The sequence below is a fragment of the Trypanosoma equiperdum genome, assembly GCF_001457755.1.
Source record: "Trypanosoma equiperdum strain OVI genome assembly, contig: ctg_882, whole genome shotgun sequence".
In the NCBI taxonomy this organism is placed as follows: Eukaryota; Euglenozoa; class Kinetoplastea; order Trypanosomatida; family Trypanosomatidae; genus Trypanosoma; species Trypanosoma equiperdum.
In genome coordinates, this window is record NW_027124845.1 from 21,107 (window position 1) to 38,771 (window position 17,665).

The 17,665-nt window shown below is 49.6% G+C and overlaps 6 protein-coding genes across 6 annotated transcripts; all 6 read left to right on the forward strand.

The window, feature by feature from the left end:
* Positions 1-493: 493 nt before the first annotated feature.
* On the forward strand, positions 494-1,153 carry TEOVI_000422900 (DNA-directed RNA polymerase II/III subunit, putative; the record flags this gene model as incomplete). The annotated part of the gene is made up of 1 exon (XM_067227024.1): positions 494-1,153. The coding sequence occupies one exon, from the start codon at positions 494-496 to the stop codon at positions 1,151-1,153; it is 660 nt and encodes a 219-aa protein (XP_067083125.1).
* A 394-nt stretch (positions 1,154-1,547) lies between these two features.
* On the forward strand, positions 1,548-2,447 carry TEOVI_000423000 (DNA-directed RNA polymerase I subunit RPB5z, putative; the record flags this gene model as incomplete). Its single annotated transcript, XM_067227025.1, has 1 exon — positions 1,548-2,447. The coding sequence occupies one exon, from the start codon at positions 1,548-1,550 to the stop codon at positions 2,445-2,447; it is 900 nt and encodes a 299-aa protein (XP_067083126.1).
* Positions 2,448-3,072: 625 nt separating this feature from the next.
* On the forward strand, positions 3,073-3,921 carry TEOVI_000423100 (30S ribosomal protein S8, putative; the record flags this gene model as incomplete). Its single annotated transcript, XM_067227026.1, has 1 exon — positions 3,073-3,921. One exon carries the CDS (start codon positions 3,073-3,075, stop codon positions 3,919-3,921), a length of 849 nt encoding a protein of 282 aa, XP_067083127.1.
* A 330-nt stretch (positions 3,922-4,251) lies between these two features.
* Positions 4,252-5,490, forward strand: TEOVI_000423200 (ethanolamine phosphotransferase (EPT); the record flags this gene model as incomplete). Its single annotated transcript, XM_067227027.1, has 1 exon — positions 4,252-5,490. The coding sequence occupies one exon, from the start codon at positions 4,252-4,254 to the stop codon at positions 5,488-5,490; it is 1,239 nt and encodes a 412-aa protein (XP_067083128.1).
* Positions 5,491-6,129: 639 nt separating this feature from the next.
* TEOVI_000423300 (uncharacterized protein) lies at positions 6,130-13,950 on the forward strand (the record flags this gene model as incomplete). The annotated part of the gene is made up of 1 exon (XM_067227028.1): positions 6,130-13,950. The coding sequence occupies one exon, from the start codon at positions 6,130-6,132 to the stop codon at positions 13,948-13,950; it is 7,821 nt and encodes a 2,606-aa protein (XP_067083129.1).
* A 453-nt stretch (positions 13,951-14,403) lies between these two features.
* On the forward strand, positions 14,404-17,223 carry TEOVI_000423400 (Periodic tryptophan protein 2 homolog, putative; the record flags this gene model as incomplete). The annotated part of the gene is made up of 1 exon (XM_067227029.1): positions 14,404-17,223. One exon carries the CDS (start codon positions 14,404-14,406, stop codon positions 17,221-17,223), a length of 2,820 nt encoding a protein of 939 aa, XP_067083130.1.
* Between the last annotated feature and the right edge of the window lie 442 nt (positions 17,224-17,665).

The following is a 17,665-nucleotide window of genomic DNA, read 5'->3' on the forward strand; positions in this document are numbered from 1 at the left end:
TCCCCCTCTTCCATGGTTGTAAGTGATTGTTATGCAGCGAGCAGAATGTTAAGGTTTCTGCTGGCACGTGATCTTTTCCCCCTTTTTATTCCAGATGAGTGCCTCCTGCTGCTTTAAGGCTGTGTAAGTAAGCCCACCTAAGAGTCGTGGTGCAACGTTTTTTATTTACCTATAGAGTGGGATGAAATCTTATCCAGAGCGATAGAGTCAATATAACACAGCTTTTTCTGTGTTTGTTCATTTGTTTACTTATATGTGTGCACGGTGGGCTACCGGTAGGCTAAGCGCAATTTCATTGCACCTTTTCACTGGTTTGCTTATCCCCTTCAGGTTTCCGTACTTTGCAGCTGAGTGCTCCTTTGTCCTGTGGTGATCATTGCCTTTTATTTTGACAAGATGTTTGGTTGACTTTCCGTCTCATTTTCTGTTGTTGGCTTTTCGTTACGCTAATGCAATCTGTAGGTAGGATAGGGGAAACCAGCGACGACATACAATGAGCAGTGAAAGCTACGCCATCGGCCAAGAGGAGCTTGTCTATGATCGTATGTTTCGGGTGATGAGGACGGTGGGGGAGATGATGAGGGACCGGAAGTATCAAGTCCCGAGCAGCATCATCCCGGAGACGGTTGGACAGTTCTGTGAGCAATATGTAGACAGAGAGGGGAGGAGGATTTACCGTGAGCGCATGACGGTACCGTGTGAACGTGTCGGTGGCACGCACCGCAGTCGGGCCATGGTGTTCTTTGCTTCTGAACTAGGAATGGAGGGGATGAAGGGGTACTGCCAAACAGCAATGGATGCGAATTGCGAACGCGTAATCATCGTAACACATGGGAAGGTAAATGCTACAGTTAAGCGTTATGTGGATTGCATCAACCGTAGCGGCACTGGTCAAAAGGTTCAGCTGTTCGACGAGGATGACCTTGTGGTGAATATCACTCATCACGAATTGGTACCCAAACATACACAGCTAGAGGACGAGGAGGTCAAGGAGATGCTTGAGGCTCATTCATTGGAGCTAAACATGCTACCACGTATTCTCTCAACTGATCCTGTGGCAGCTTACTTGGGGCTGGAGCGCGGTCGCGTCGTACGAATCGAGCGGAAGAGCGTATCGGCCGGTTTCTACGTTACGTACCGACAGGTAGTGTAGGGGTCACGCGGTATCCTTTGTGCTTTCCACGGCTGCGACTGTTTCGTTCTGGCACAAGCCCTTAACGAAACCACAAATATATATATATATGACAGTATTATTTCTACCCATTTATAACAAGGTGTGCATGGCGCAACAAGTTTTCTAATGCCTTTGTTGTGTCAGAACTCACCACATACTGTTACGTTGCCGAATAGCGAAAATTTCTTACTTATACATCTTTCTTTACCATTTCATTCTCGCTGCCTGCCCTTTTATTATGTGCACGCAGGGTGGCGCATTAAAATATAGGCTCTTCCGTTTAATAGTCCAGACAAAGCAGTACAACACGGAACAAGCATACCCCCATTAGCAACTATACCCTCCCTCGTTTAGTTCTCCAGCACGCTACAATATGGATTCCGTCAAAAGTTTCAAGATGATACGGTTGTACCGCGCATTCAATACTGTAATTCAAATGGCCATTGACCGTGGTTTTGTCGTAAGTCATCCGTCCGATGTTGCCAATGCAATCCGCGATTCAAGGTTGTACGATATAACGGATGGCCTGAATTACCAGTGGTTTACCCAAAGATGCTCTTCTTATTTACAACGTCACCGGCAGACGACCGCTGAAGAAGAAGAGGAGGCGAAGCAGGAAGGGAGGCCGGGAAAGGATCCGTCGAAATCGAAGCGTACAAAAGCGCTCCGTGATGCTTCACAAGATTTCCTTTACTCTTCGCTGGAGCTTGTGTGTAAGGGGTCATCCTCTCGAATCGGTTTCGGGGGTGGGGCAATCAGTTGCAAAACGGAAGATGAGGTGGATGGAAGGGGCCCCACAGCCGAGCCTTCTAGTCGAAAAAAGAACGAAACAATTCTGTGTGCGTTCTTTGTTCAATCACTTGGCGTGGATGTCCTAAATAACCTTCGAGAGGTGGCACAACGGAGAAATGCCAGTTCTATGATCGTTGTGGTTGGGTCTAAGGTTCGCGGAGGTCGGCGAAGTATCCGTGAAGCGGGAGGCGGCCTCCATCCCGGTACAACAGGGCAGGTTATTCGGATTCAGGTATTCGAGGAGGATGAGCTCGCATACAACATATCAAGGCACCAATCGGTGCCGAAACACGTGCCGATGACGGATGTTGAAGTCCGGGCGTTCCTGGAGCAAAGGAAGCTGATGATTACGCAACTTCCGCGTATACTTAACGACGACCCAATGGTTGAGTATTTGGACCTTCCCCGCGGAAGCATCATACGGATCGAGCGTAGGACCGATGAAGGCTCAACGTACGAAATGTATCGACATGTTATTTAGCTACGATACCGCTCGTCTCTTTTTGGGAAGTTGTGACTGCAAGTGAACCCAAAATGGATGCATTCCTTCATTAAATGCAGGGTATTCGATTCAAACGATGCCCTCGGTTAACACCAGCTGTGATGCGTTTATAATATTTTTTGTGTAAAGGATGGACGATTGCTAACACGTTGGTGCAACATTAAGAGGAAAATAAATGCCTAGGTAACAACTGTTTGGGTGAAAGTAAACCTAGCGGTTTACCCGTTGACCACCTTACCTAGTGCTTGTACTTGTTTTTACTCTTCTTCCTTTTTCGATACCAGTTCCTCACTTTTCGCCGCTTGACAGGGTTTAACTCTGTGGACGGAATTACGGTACGGTTCACTAGAAAAACCCAGTGGTTTATTCAAATTTTCTTGCCGGCCAGTGCACCACTTTCTTCGAGTTGTAAAACCTTCCTACAATTTCATTCGCGGTGGCACGGCGAAAGGTGAGAGCTGGTAAATAAGAGATACAGATAGGGGCGCTTTCGCCTTGGAAGCTGCACGCCGAAGAGGGGGACGTATCTTTGTTGTGAAATAGGTAAGTGGTAGGGTTTCGACGTGTACCTGCGGACCTTGAGGAAGTGGATTAGCTGTTTAGAATGCTCCGCCAGTCGCTTCTTTCTCTGGCGAAGGTTTACGGGGCGGTGCCCCCTTTAGGTGCGGCGCAAGGGCATCGTCTTCTGCATGGGAAGCGAGAGCGAGAAGGGAGCCTCTTCGCTGTTGCCAACGATGTCAAACGGGATGAGAGATTGCTCCGCCAGCAGTTGAACGCGCTGCTGGAGGAGGAGCGAATGCCAATGCAGGCGCGACTGCAACGCAGTGAGGCAGTCAGTTCCCATGAAGCTGTACCACAAACCCCACTCGTTGATTTACCGGGAGTAGAGCGCCGGCGCGACCTCCCTGCTGATCCTATCACGAGGCTTTTCTTTCAGCATAAGGGGGACCATGCGTTATACTACGGGACGTACGACAAACCGAGTGTCCAGGATGACGACCGAGTCCAGATAGAAAAGCGCGTGCCGCGCAGGCGGGAGGAGAACTTGTATACTCCAATATATGACTTCTGTCATCGGATTCGGGAGGCAACGGAGCAACGGAAGCGGTTCGTTGTCGTACCTTCCACCATTGAAACACGAGGATGCGCGCGGGTAATGCACGACCACGGTCTCGTGGCTGGGTTTCGTGACTTTCATAACGACCGTGCCTTCGCGGTGGAATTGAAATACTTTCAGGGGGACTCTACAATCAATGTCATTGAACCTTGTTCGTATGACGGAAGAACAGAGTTCGAATGGAGTCCAAAGATGATGCGGCGGCTGCTCAATACGCATGGGATACACAACCGCCTTGTCGTATATATCTGCAGGACGGCAGACAATCGAATTATTGACCACATTCACGCCGTAAAGGAAAACATTGGGGGACGTGGGTTGATGATGGTACACTAGTCGCGATGGGAGTTAATTCTGTAAGTGTATGGTTACATGCTTTATCGCAATAAACGTTACGCAGATGTGTTTTTCCCCTTCCATTTGATCACTCTTCCCGTTGTGGGAACCCTAGAGGGTGAGCGTGAAAGAGAAGGGAAAGAAGGAAGGACAACAGGCATCAATTATATTTGATAGCGTATTTCTATTTATTTTTTCTTCATATTTTTATTACGTAAGTACGTGCACAAAGGATCTGCTTCTTGTATTTTACCGGGCACCTAGTATCACGCCTCCTCTCGCGTTAAATTGGAGGGAAACACTAAACGTAGCGGAAGGAGGGGAGAATATATGGGAGTAGTAGACTTACTCACTTCTACGCGGTGCGAGGACCTGTCGTCGCCGGTGGTGCCACAACTGTCGTACCTCTTCGAGTATGTATTGAGTCCGGTATACAAATATGCGGCATCGCTTTACCCAACAACATGGACCCCAAACAAAGTGACGCTAACCGGTATTTTTGCAACAGTCGTTTCATCATTGTTACTGCTTACAGCTATGCCACTGAACACATTTTTTGAACCCCCGTTCGCGACGTTTGTTCCCGGCTCGTATTTTCTGATCAAAAGCCCTAAGTGGATGGATGCCCCGGGTCCTTCACCGCTTTACCCATCAATGCTGCAGCCATACTTTAACTCTGTGTTTACACCCACATCCATGCTGCTACTCTGTGGGTTTCTCAACCTTATTTACTGTGTTGCTGATAATACTGACGGCTGCCTTGCTCGTCGCTTGAAGAAAACCAGCAACATTGGTGAATATCTAGACCACGGGTTAGATTGTGTTACTTCGTTGATGTCGACCTGCGTTTCAATGTCTGTACTTGGATTCTCGTTCTCCAATGTTGCAGTCACGACTGCCCTTGTGGCCCTGCCCACGATTCTTTCGCACACGCTCCACTATGAGAAAAATATCTTCATATGGGGCAATCGGTTTGTGTCTGTTGACGAGGCAATGTTGTTTTTCTTTCTTACGAGTTGGATATCACTTATGTTCCCTAATGTTGGAAAAGCAACATTCTCACCTGCCCTCCTGAATGCGGTACTCCCTGAGTCGTGGGCACGGCAACTGATTCCTCTACGGTGTATCGACGCAGGGCTTGTCGTATGTTGGATCTCGCAGTGCTTTGTCCTCGTGAATATTGGTGCGAAAAGCAAAAGCATGTTTCTTCGTCTTCCAACGATCATGTTGGTTCTCAACTTGGCTCTGCTACTTGCCATCATACCGTGCCACGCTGTCCACATAGAAAAGGGTGGGTATGGGACCTATACCTTGGGGCCCTTCTCGTACGTTGCTTTGTGGATCATTACCATGGCATGCACGTGTAGTTCCATTGTTCACATTCCCATTTACGCACATTGCGCAAAACTGCCGCAAACCGATCCGCTGCCACTTGCAGGTGTTATTTTGGTCTGTCTGATATTCGTTAGCTGCCCGCCAACTGCAGCGGTGCTAGCTGTTGTATGCCACGTTGGGCAAATATGGTGGAATGTGCGAAATCTTGAGGGCTCCGTAAGGAAAGTGGAGTGACCGCTCGCGCTGGTGGAGGCCTTACTGTGTGACGTAAAACTTAGATTTAAAAATTTTTTTTTTCCGCCACATACGAAAACAACGACGTGGAAGCGCGGAATGATGACCAGGGAAGAAGGGCGTATGTTTTGCATTCCCCAAGTGGTCGAATGATGGCTTCTGCGCTACCTTTTTGAATTCTGCGTGTACTCTCTTCCCACAACATCATACCGTGCATCCTCTCTCAATTCGAATGAGGAAGAGGGTGATGGAGTTATGGGACGGCGTCTGAAACCTCGCACTGCATGTTTAAGCTCGGTTCCCGAGATATCCCTCTCGACGGCCTAACTGCAGCGGGCACTAGAAACCTCATCGACATGGAGCTTCTTTTCTTTCCTGCAGGTGTTGTGCAAATTCCCTCTTTCATTGTTGTTAACCTTACTTTGAAGGATTTGCGACGGTGAAACTGTTTGAGTTCACGCTACCAAGTGCTCGTTTGCCCCCGCTTTTTTTCGGTTTACCGGAATGTGCTTACATATCAGAGAGGGGAAAGTAGCAGACAAGCAACAAATAAAAATAAACGGGGGAGGAAAAAAAAAAATAGTATCGTTAAGTATAAAACCAGGTGCGACCATTAGCAGGGGCACAGGCGCAAGCAACATGGATATTCGCGGTGTTGTTGCAGCATTTCAGCGAGGCTCTCCGCTCATCCCGCGTGCTGTCAAGGTACTTTTCAATTACTCACATCCCCTCACTGAGCGTGAGGTGGCCTTGCTTAACCAATATGTGAAGGGGGTTCAAGAACAACAGGAGGCGGGGCTACGTACAACCGAAGTACCTGAGAACATTAACGCATTGGCCGCGCGACCGCTTCAGCGCCTGCCCGCAGTGTCTGTTATTCAATGTGTGTTGGGTGCAGCAAAAATACCAAGCTTTCCTATCAGGTACCAGCGGCAGCTGCAACGACAACTTCTCCCTCTCGTCGTGAGGGACACACCGCTGACGCGTGAAGAGTGGACAAGCATTCTTCACCAAACAGCGACCTTACCTATGGGTTACTCCCGCACTGCACTGCGCTGTGCGGAGGAAATTCTCAAAGCGGCGGCGCCACCGTTATTTAAGGGAGATGCCGTACCCCAAGCGGGAGAAGAGCAAACACTATTCTTGAACATATTTGCTACGGTGGTTCTGCACTACGCCAAGCTTCATGCAGCGTGTAGGAAACACTCTTTTTCAAGTTTGTCCCTCAACATACCCGTTGGCAATGAAAACGTATTGTTGTGTGGTCCCATGCGGCGGCTTCGGCGGATTCTGGAAAAGAGTTGCAACCACTTGCGCGAGAAATGGGGTGCCCTCATTGAGAAACTTCCACCACCGCAAGCATTGACGCTGTCCGTGTTTCCCTCGTGGTCATGCCCTATTTCGAAGGAAACAGTGCAGCAGACAGTGAAGAGCTCACCGATGCTGATGCTTCACCTTCTTGGAAAGAGGCCTGTTCCCGGATCGTTGCTGGTCGATAAAGCGGAAGAGGTGATACAGTTATGTCTTTACAACATGGGACTCACTAATTGTTCGTTAAACAGCACCCGCGATTACCTGACTGTCATCCTGGCGCTTCCTGTGAGTGACAAGAGAGGCTATTTCATGACCCATGGTGAAGACAGCTTCTTCCAGTTGCTCATGCCGTTTGTGAACAAAGGGAAGATACTTACCCCCGAGGTCGCACAGGAATGGGAAACACTCTACTGTTTGATTTTTCTTGGAATAGGGATGGAGGAAGAATTGTTACCCTTGTTTGTTCGGGCCGCCGCTGCCGTTATGCAAAAATGCTGCGCTTCAACGGAAAAGGCATCGATCATGATCCTCACCAGTGCTGTTTTGCGTGCATCATCCGAAACGTCTCGCTTAAGGGTCCGTCAGGAAGACATTGTAAAGATTATAGAGAGAGATTTGGTGAGTCATTCTGCAGATGCTGTTAAAGCAGCCTGGAGGCTGCTTCAGGTCAGTGGTGTGGAGAACCGTGTCGTGGACGAAATGCGGGCCGCGCTCAAAAGTGCCAAAGGTAATGAGGAGGTGAGATGGGCCATGGCACTGTATATTTCCCCCAAGCGGGCACCGAGCGATGTTATCGAGGGGTTGAATGAACTTCTCTTTGATAGTTGTGAGGAAGTGGATGCCTATAGGCCAGCTGCCTTCATAGCGCTCCGGTCTCTTGTAGAAAGTAAAGCAAAAGTTTCCCCTAAACTTTGCACAGTCTTGTGCCGGGCTGATGTGGTTTCACGGATTGGGGAGAGTAGAGACGAGTTGGATGCCCTCGCGGAGACGGCGGTTGCGCTCGCAAACGTATTTGTTTTTTCTCCAATGGCTCTTCTTCTTACGCACAGAAGTGGGTTACTGCGCCGACGCCTCTCAGACTCTGTAGAGGATCTTGCAAGTGATGCAAGTGCCGCTATTGCGTTATGGGACAGTGTTACCCATGTTGTATTCGGGCTGGAGGAGAAAGAAAAAACAAACATATTGTCGAATTCTGCCTGCGGTGCGCTACTACCCGTCGCCTCGGCGTTACTAAAACACACTGCCAAGATGGCAGTTCCTACCGCGCTTCGGGAACTTGTGATTTGTTGTGGCCATGATCATATTCAGGGTGAAGACCCTTACTATTTCTGTGACAACGACTCGGTCTTGGGACGCATGCGGACAAGCTCCAAGGTTGTCCAGCGGCGGCTATTTGATTCGCTCTTCAGCGGAGAACACAGACATCTCCTGGTTTTGCACCACGATGCACTTGTTGATGGGCTCTGTGGGTACTTCAGTGAATCTGTCCACTTACGCACGGCGGCGAGTCGCGGTTTGGTGTTACTCCTAGGAACTAGGACCGGGTTTGCTTCGTCACAAATAATTTTTAACAAGCTCCTTGATGCAGTCAAAGAGTCAGTGGAGTATATGCTTGCCTTGGATATGCGAGACCGGGCGATAGCCGCTGCGTCCCCGGCGGCAATGTTGCAATACGAGGAAAAGACGTTGCGAGAGCGGCAGTTGTTAAAAACTTATCCCTCCAAACCACCCAAAGGCATGGCCGAGGATGACTTTGAGGATATGAAAAGAAGGGATGCCGCCGCACTTGAGAAGGGTCGGGAGGAGCTCCGCAAAGAGATCCAAAAGCACAGCAGGGTTATTGAGGATATTCTGTTACAGCGGAAAACTGCCCTTGTGACTGTTCGTACTCTAGGCACGTCAGGCGACTTCCCCCTCGAGTGCGTGGCGGTACTTTTTCCCTATTTGCAGGAAACATTGAGTGGAAACGATGTGCCAGAAGTACTGGAGCGGTTGCTTGTTGATGCTATTGCTGGACTCCTTTCACGAACAGCGTTTGCACACATAGCTGAGGGCATGTCCAGAACGGTTGCTGAGTTAGAGGGAAAAGCCTCACTCTCTGTAGACGATGTTTCTCGTGTTTCTACTATGGCGACGTATTTGCGTCAGTCAATGACAAAAATGCTCCCTCCCCCGCTGTTCGTGGTGCTGCTCCCGTTCTCACATGTAGCATTCAAAGCCGGTCGTGGAAGCCAAGCTGTTCGTACAACAATTCCCCTCGCAACTCAACACCAAATCATGGGTGTGTTGATTCAGAACATTGGTCAGGCAAACTTACCGCAGCCGACGGAGACGCTACAGTTGCTGTACACGATATTGCAGAGGTTTCCTTCGCTGTTTAAGAGTGTGCAACAGGGGATCAACCTTTTGATGGAAATGATTCCCACTTCTCATCTTGTTGCTCTGGAGCTGGGGTTCTTCAACCAGGTAGACACAGTGAAAGAAGTAACCGCGGCAGCATATCATAGGTTTTCACACTTTTCGACTTGCCGTCGTGCCTTAACCCTAGCTGCGGTGTTTCTTCATGACTCCTCTACGGATGTTGTAAGGTCAATGCGGGGTATCACCCAAAACTCAAGCCACCCTTTTACTCTTTGCCCGACAGACTGGAATGATCTCACTTATTTTTTGCAAGCCTACGGTCAGCAACAAAAACACCACGCAACTCGCATAAGCGCATCAATGCGCGAGCTCTTTCTATTACCCAATACAACGGATGTTCAGCAACGTTCATGGCTCAAGGACATTTGCAAAATTGGGGGGTTAGGGTCGGTTGTGGCTATTGAGGTACTTTCTTCGTCATTGAAAGGCGATGCTTTCCAAGACGTTCTTCTTTATTTATGCACTATCGTTGAGTCACCAAATACGGAACCCTTTATGCTCGTGGTGCTTTCCTGTGGGCGCGTCGTATTACACGACTGCTCATTGGTTGTCCTTAAAGCGATGTCACAAACTCTGCAGGTACGTTTAAGTAAGCCACCAAAGGATATAACTCCAGTTCATAAAGAGCTCTACCTCGCCATTTCGACTGTGTGGTTAACGATTATTGGCTGCCGTCTGAAGGAAAACTCTTTGTTGGAGTCTATAATTGTGCAACAAGGGAGCACGCTCAATAATTCGACCTCCGCAATGGTTCACCGCACGGTGTGTGACTCGATGGTTGAAGTAACAAAGAACAAGGATGCGTGTTCGCTGCCCCAGTTGGATGAGTTTGTTCAAAAGTGTCTGAAGCAGGTTCTTCACTCTGGTTCATACATCAAGAAAAAGGCACATGCATACGGTGTTGCCGGTGTTTTGCATGGACTTGGACTCACTTCGCTGCGCCGCTACAACATATTGGAAACGATGCAGGCATCTATGCGTGAAAAACAGGCCGAGCGTTCGGGTGTAATGGTTTTGCTTGAAGTATTGTCCGAAGTTATGGGCCCGAAATTTGAACCCTATGCGCTTGCGATGTCTAGTGGGTTGCTGGAGGGCGTTGCCGACAAGGATCAAAAGGTGTCTGAATGCGCTGATGATGCCTCGCGGTTGATGGTTAGCTCTCTTACCGCAGTGGGTTTGAGGCAACTAATACCTCGACTAGTGAAGGGTCTCGCGGCGGATCAGGCAAAGATGCGCATACCGCCACTTAACTTCATAGGTTATGTTGCGTTTTGTTCACCTAAGCAGTTAGCAGCAACACTTCCAGAGATTACGAAGCATATTAATGCCTGTTTGTTCGACGTCAACCACAACGTGTCGGCAGCAGCCATGAATGCCTTGCGGCGGGTTGCTGGTGTCGTATCTAATACTGAAATCCGAGAGCACGTGGAAGTCATTCTCGCCGCCCTTCGCTCACCTAATACTGAAACCGAAAATGCGCTGGATACTCTGCTTTACACACGCTTTGTGAACGCTGTAGATCCGGCCTCACTTGCTCTCATCATTCCTATTATCTCCCGCGGACTCAGTAACCAGATGCCTCACACACGGCCGAAAGCGGCGCAGATTGTTGCATCAATGGTAAACCTCGTCAACGACACCCAGTCGCTCAAGCCATACTGTCAACAACTCGTCTCGCTGTTGGAGGAGGCTGCAGAGGATCCCAAAACAGAGACTCGCACCACCAGCGCAAAAGCGATTGCCGCCCTCGCAGCTGCAATCGGCGGTACCCTTGTTGATGAAATCGTGGCGTGGTGCTTTTCAAACCTGCACAAGTCGCACGGTAGCAGTGTTGAGAAAGCGGGAGCTGCGCAAGTTTTTGTTGAAATTGTAGAAAGCTGTGGTGACGCCGTCCTCTACGACTCATTTGCAGTTATTGAAACTGGCATGCTTGACGAACGACCACCAGTGAGGGAAGGTTTCTTGCACATTGTAGTGTACGCCCCTTCCACCCTCAACCCAACAACCTTTCAGCAACTTCTGCCAATGGCATTTCCGTGGGTTCTGGAAGGTCTTTCCCACTTTTCAGACCGTGTTCGTGACGTAGCATTGACAGCAGGCTCAAGCATCATAAACCTATACGGCACGCGAAATCTGGCTCTCGTTCTTGAACCGTTGATGAACGGTGTGTTGAGTGAGGTCTCAACGTTGCGCCACAGCTCCCTGTTGCTAACATCAAAGTTACTCCTTCACATTGTACAGAACATACGAAAGAAAATGCGTGTTCAGTCGGTCAAGGAACGCGGTCCTGAGGATGGTGAGAAGGGAGGAAAAGAAGACGAACAAACCAACGGTGAGCCGGCAGCGGACGACGATACGGGAGCCATGGAAATCCTACAGGTGGAATCCGCTCGCAGTGTTGAGAAGCGCGGAATATCCGTTCTAGGAGCTCTTGAAGAGGCCCTTGGTACTGAGGGATTTGTGCGACTTTTGTCAGCCATTTTCTGTGGCCGTAACGAACACAATCTTAACGTGCGAACAGAGTCTAACAACGCGTGGCAGGCATGTGTGGCAAGTCCATGTGGAGCTGTCAAAAAAATTTTCAGCGGTTTGATCGACCTTTTGATCATATACGCCCCATCGGAAAATCCAGATTGTGCGGAGATGGCGAATAAGACCATCGAATTCACGTCGCGCCTCAGCGAGATGATTGAACCATTCATTGACACTCTGTGCGACCGCTACAAGGAAGACGACCGCAGAAGTAAGCTTGGTGCTCTTACTTGTCTCACTTGTGTTGTTGGATACGTCGACGGCCGACGTCTTATTGGTATGGGGGGACAGATTGTGGGGTGTGTTTTGCCAGGTATGCAGGAGAAAGATCCTCAGGTACAGCAATGCGCCCGTGAACTCTTCGCGAAGGTTTCAAAGATCGTTGGACCTGGTCTTATTGAAAGTGCCACAGAGGCCCAACTCGAAACCTCCGTTCGGGGTGTCGTAGAGGTGGTAAAGGTTAAACCCAATGTGGCACTCGAGATTATATTCAGGTACCTCAACCGACAGAGCAAATACGTGCAGCACAACTTGGAACTTTTGGACACTATTCTCGATGTGGAGGAAGCGGATGACCAGATGCGGCGGTACATTCCTGACACGGGTAAAATACTCCTAGCTTTTCTAGTGCAGAGGCTGGATGGTGCCAGCGAGTCGTATCAGAAGTTCATTGCGGGTCTCAGTCAGGGGTATGAGCACATACCACAGGAGCAGTGGCAGAAGGCGCTGCGGGCACCAGCTACGCAGCTCGGTGCCCTAGCTGCTGCGGAAGCCTTTGGTTTAGGTATTTCTACGGAATCTGTCGAAAGCCTCTCTGCGGTGTTTCGAGCCGCAATCGAGTCGTTGGGCAGTGACAACGATGAAATGAGGGCGCTTGCAGTGTCAATGATTCCAAAGTTATTCAACTCCATTGAACGGCGTATTGTTGACTCGCTGGAAGAGGAGGAGCAGCAAGATCTTACCACCAGCAAACGCGCTGTGGGACGGTATCTACTACAGTACCTGGGAGTATTCCAAGAGACTCTAGGTGTCACCGCTCGTGCCATGGTCACGGATACGGAACCCGAGTTTAGTGTACTCGGTGAGGGCGGGCAAGCACGTCTCTTTGACTCCCTTATGGCCTTCTACAACAGGGGTCTTGACTACGGTACATCCATGCAAAAGGTTCAGGCTGTGGAATGCATCCAGGATCTCTTAACGTACGCTCCACGCCGTGTAAGTGCTGGGTCGACAAACACCGTCGCTGGACGCTGCTCGAAAGTTCTTTTTGTGCGCAACGATGGGGGTGTTGTTCTTGCAGTGGTGAGATTATGTCTTCAACTAATGGGCTACCCTGCAAGTGGTAAGGAGGCGATGGTGGAGGGAACCATGGCACTCGCCATGTTCAATGCAGCGCTCTGTGACGTCGGGGAGGCTCGAGTGTTGGCGCTCCGCGTTGTGATCCAATTGCTGCAGCGCTCGGAGAGGTACGCTGACCTTATTCTTGGCACTGTCGTGGCAAAGAAAGGGGCCGTTGACTCACCTTTACTGCGTGGTGTTATGTGCCGCTTCATCTCCGTAGTCATGCGCTACAGCAATCTCAGTAAAACCCTGAGCCATATTACAAAATTGATGGATATTGTGAAACCTATATGGGAACGTGCTGAGACACCGGCGACGGCTGTTGCAGCTGGTATTGCCGTTGCCGCCCTCTGTAGGTCTGCCAGTATTACAGATGAACAATTTTCTACCCTGAGGGATACAGCCCTGAATATGATGTCCACAAAGGGTACGAGCGCTCTCGGTGGCTTTGCGTTTTCGTACTCGGTGATTGCCAGCCGTGTTGAACGTGTGGATGCTAGCTTCGTCAATGCAGCTATGTTCACTGTTCGCTCTGCGGCGGGTTTTGGAATCAGCGACAAGTTGAGTGTCACTTGGATATTGCGCGCGACTGCGGCGCTTGTCGGAACTGGCCTGGTGCCAACGAGCGAGCTGAAGATGGAAGTTTATGCGCCATTACTGCGTCGTGTTGACGCAAATGATGAGGTTCTTATGAGTACATCGCAGTACTTCTATGACGCTGTGTCGGCGCAGTTTCCACAAACCATTCCTTCAATGTCCGACTTCCATCGGGAAATGAGTACACAGTGGTGTGTAGTTGGACACTTTGATGCGGATCTCGACGACGAAGTGATAGCCGATACCATGTGCTGAAGGGTGTGGTAGCGCCGCCTCGCAGAAATAAAATCATACCGAGTAGAAAAGATAATACGATTATCCTAGTGGTGCGAATAAGTAAATAAGCGGTAATGAAGGAAGATAAGGGTGGAGGAAGAAGTCGTGTGGGTTCACATAATCTCTTTAAATTACTATATTTATAGCGCTAATAACCCGTTTAGAGTCATTTTTTTTCTGTGAACCCACTTCAAAATGGAGCGTAGGTAACTTTTGCTCTTCAGATGCTTGTTGCAATTGTTGTTTGCTGATCCCTCATGTATGCGCTCTGGTTTCCCCTCTTTCGTCGTTTTATTTTTCTGGTTCGTTGGAAACCTGCGGGTAGCAATAAAGTCCAGGTGAAAGTGAAGGCAACCGTACGTGAATACGGGTAGTGGAAGCGAGCGGCTGCAGCAACATCAACCTCGCGACAAGCAAGGTAAAAGAAAAAGAATGGAGACAAACTTTCAGCTGGCCTCCGTTCACGGCATGCTATACACAGGTGGCAACGTTGCTTTTTCCCCTGATGGCCGCCAGTTGTACTCGCCGGTCAACAACTATATCTCCAGCATCAAGCTGCAACAAGAGGGACATCACTCACTTCCTTGCAGCAACAGCAACATTCAATGCTTTGACATATCGTCTGACGGTGATCTTATAGTGGCCATAGGCCGACGTGGTGTTGGTTTTTTCTATTCTTTATCTGCGGCGGTTGTGTTGGATACCATTTCGTTTCCGCCGGATTGTGAGGTTTCCTGTGTCAAGTTCAGCCCATGCGGGAGATATGTAGCTCTTGCTCTTGACACCACCCTCCAGGTGTACACAGCCCCTGCTCAGCGCATTGTTTCCTACCACGGCTGCCACCGTGTGGAGAACCTTCACAACGCGCTCACACTTCCGATCATGTGCATTGAGTGGACTCCTGATAGTGAGCATATCCTACTCAGCGGACAGGACGCACGAATGAAAATTTGTCCTCGACAGTGCCGCGTCCAACAAAAAGGAATGGCTCTTCAACACAATGCTTTGGTGGGTCATCGTGCTGCAGTCTGTGGTGCATGGTTTGTTGATAGTGCCTGCAATCGTGTAGTGAGTGTGTCGGTCGACAATGTGGTCATGACGTGGAAACAAACACGAACGACGAGGCAAGAAGTTATGAGAGCTATCGCCTCTGCAAAGCTAAACGCCCGCGTTGGAGCACAAAGTGAGGAAGATGAATATACCCATGCGGAAGATGATGAGGGTGCGGCCATTCCGAAATCCTTCCTTGAAAAGCAGCGGCTGGAGCAACTGAAGATTGAGGGTGTGCGTGTCTCTGTCGCTGATGATACGTTTCTTCCAGATATTCTTCGATACGCATTCGAGGTAGACAAAAAACATATGCTGACGCACAAGGGGAATGTATCCGTCACCGCTTTCCACCGACCCCGTGGGCTTCTAGCCATTGGATACAATTCTGGTATCTTCGCCATCCACTCCCTGGGGGGTAGCGGTGAAGCAGAGTTTCCCCTTGTTCATTTACTGTCCATATCAGCGCAGTCTCTTACGGCTGCAGCATTCAATGCGAGTGGCGATTTTATCGCTTTTGGAAGTGCACACCTCAAACAAATTCTCGTCTGGGATTGGAAGTCTGAGGCATATGTCCTGAAGGAGCAGTCGCACTACTATGATATTAACCGTACTGCAATCACTGCTGACGCTAGCAGTATAATTTCGGGTGGTGACGATGGAAAGGTAAAGGTTTGGAGAGCGTCCACGGGTCAGTGTTACGTGACCTTCACTGAGCACACGGCCCCTGTCACAGGTATCGCGACAAGTGCTGCAACAAATGCATTCTTCACTTGTAGCCGAGATGGCACGGCTAGAGGTTACGATCTTGTACGGTATCGCCACTTTCGTGTCTATTCGGCACCTGAACAAGCGCAACTCTCCTGTGTTGCGGTTGATCCGTCAGGAGAGGTGCTAGCTGTGGGGAGCGGACAGACAGATCGCATTTACCTATTCGCTGTGCAAACGGGAAAACTCATCGATCAGCTTCAGGGACACGAGGCGCCCATTGCCTGCGTTGCATTCCACCCATCAGGTACGGCCCTTGTCTCCGGCTCACTTGACCACAATCTTGCTGTTTGGGACCTCTTCGCGCATGGGGACGGAGGGGACAGGTTGAAGGGCACTGTGGAGGTGACCAACGTTGGCTCTGAGGTCCTCAGCTTATCGTTCAGCAACAGTGGCCGTTATCTAGCGGTGCTGACAATGAAGCAGGAAGTTACTGTCTACGAGACATTGGTGCCCACGGAGCCAATAGTGATTAAAACGTTTCAAACTAGTTTTGACGCAGCTGGGGGATGGTGTAAGTCAGTTGGGCCGCGCAGTGCCAATTATAACGCACGGTTTACGACTATCGCCTTTTCGCCGGAGGGTGAAAAAATTGTTGCCGGTGGAGACTCTAAGTGGATCGTTCTATACCACGCGAAGCAGGGTTATATGCTGAAGAAGTGGCCGATTACGACTAACCTCGACGTGCAAGGAGCGGAGGAACAATATCAGTGGCGTCAAATGACGGAAGCGGGACACATCGACGATATTGATGTGGATGACACCGACATTCACCTCCGACGTGGCAAACTATTGGAGATGCCGGGGAGCAAGCATCGGCACTTCGCTACAGGCAAGCGTCAAACAGCTCTATCGGCCCGTACGATGTCCGTCGCTTTCGCTTCAACTGGTACGGAATTTGTGGCAGCAACAAGTGTTGGGTTGTTGGTGTTTTCTACCCACGTTGCGAGACCGAGGTTTCAGCCCCTTCAGTTGACTGCAAACATTACAACGCAGCAGGTGCGCGATCAGTTGGCTCGCGGTGAGTCTGTGATGGCGCTCATAGGCGCGCTGAATCTTGGAGATAGAATGCTTGGAATCGAGTGCATGCGAAGGATGCCACAAAGTGCTATCCCTGTGGCCGTTTCTTCTGTTCCCTCTGTTTTTTTTTCGTTGTTACTGAAGTGGGTGAGCAGTGAGGTGGAGGAAAGTCGTGGACTTGAACGCGCTCTGTTGTGGGCACAGTCCATCCTGCTGCATTCAAGCGAGTGTGCGGGAAGCTTTTCTTGCGACCGTAGTCTAATCATACCTCCACTAAAGGTGCTTCAGCGCAGCCTGCAGAGGCATAGAGCACTGGGAGATTTAGCGAGGGAAAACTACTTTTCACTACAGTACATTATTGACATGACAAAGATGCAAAGAGACGTTCTTAAACCTGCCGCGGAAGTTACTGAATGAAGTACCGAAGGACGAATGATGAGTGAACAGGGAGTTTTTGCGATGTGAGTTCATGTTTCGATTAAGTGTAAAGAGGAGGATGAAGTAAAGAGACACTTTAATTAACCCATAGCCACAACAGTAACCGGTGTGGTTAGGGATCACTACGTATAATGGACAGATGGTGTAAAGGTTCTCTTGAGTCATGTGATGTGTTTGTGCGTGTCAGTACGCGCTTCACCTGCAGGTAACTTTCATCCATCAAACTCCTCCCTGTCCTCTCTTTTTCCACCTTATGTTTACCCTAGGCTTTAAAGTGTATATGCAGAGAGTTGAAGTCGTATTGGGTAATTGGAGGGAGCATTTATCAGTGTCTGTTTCTTTCTTCTCCAGCGTCCGTGGAAGAAATTAAACGCAACTTTGGTTTTTCTGCGGTGGGGTGTTTCTTGTGAAGACAGGTATT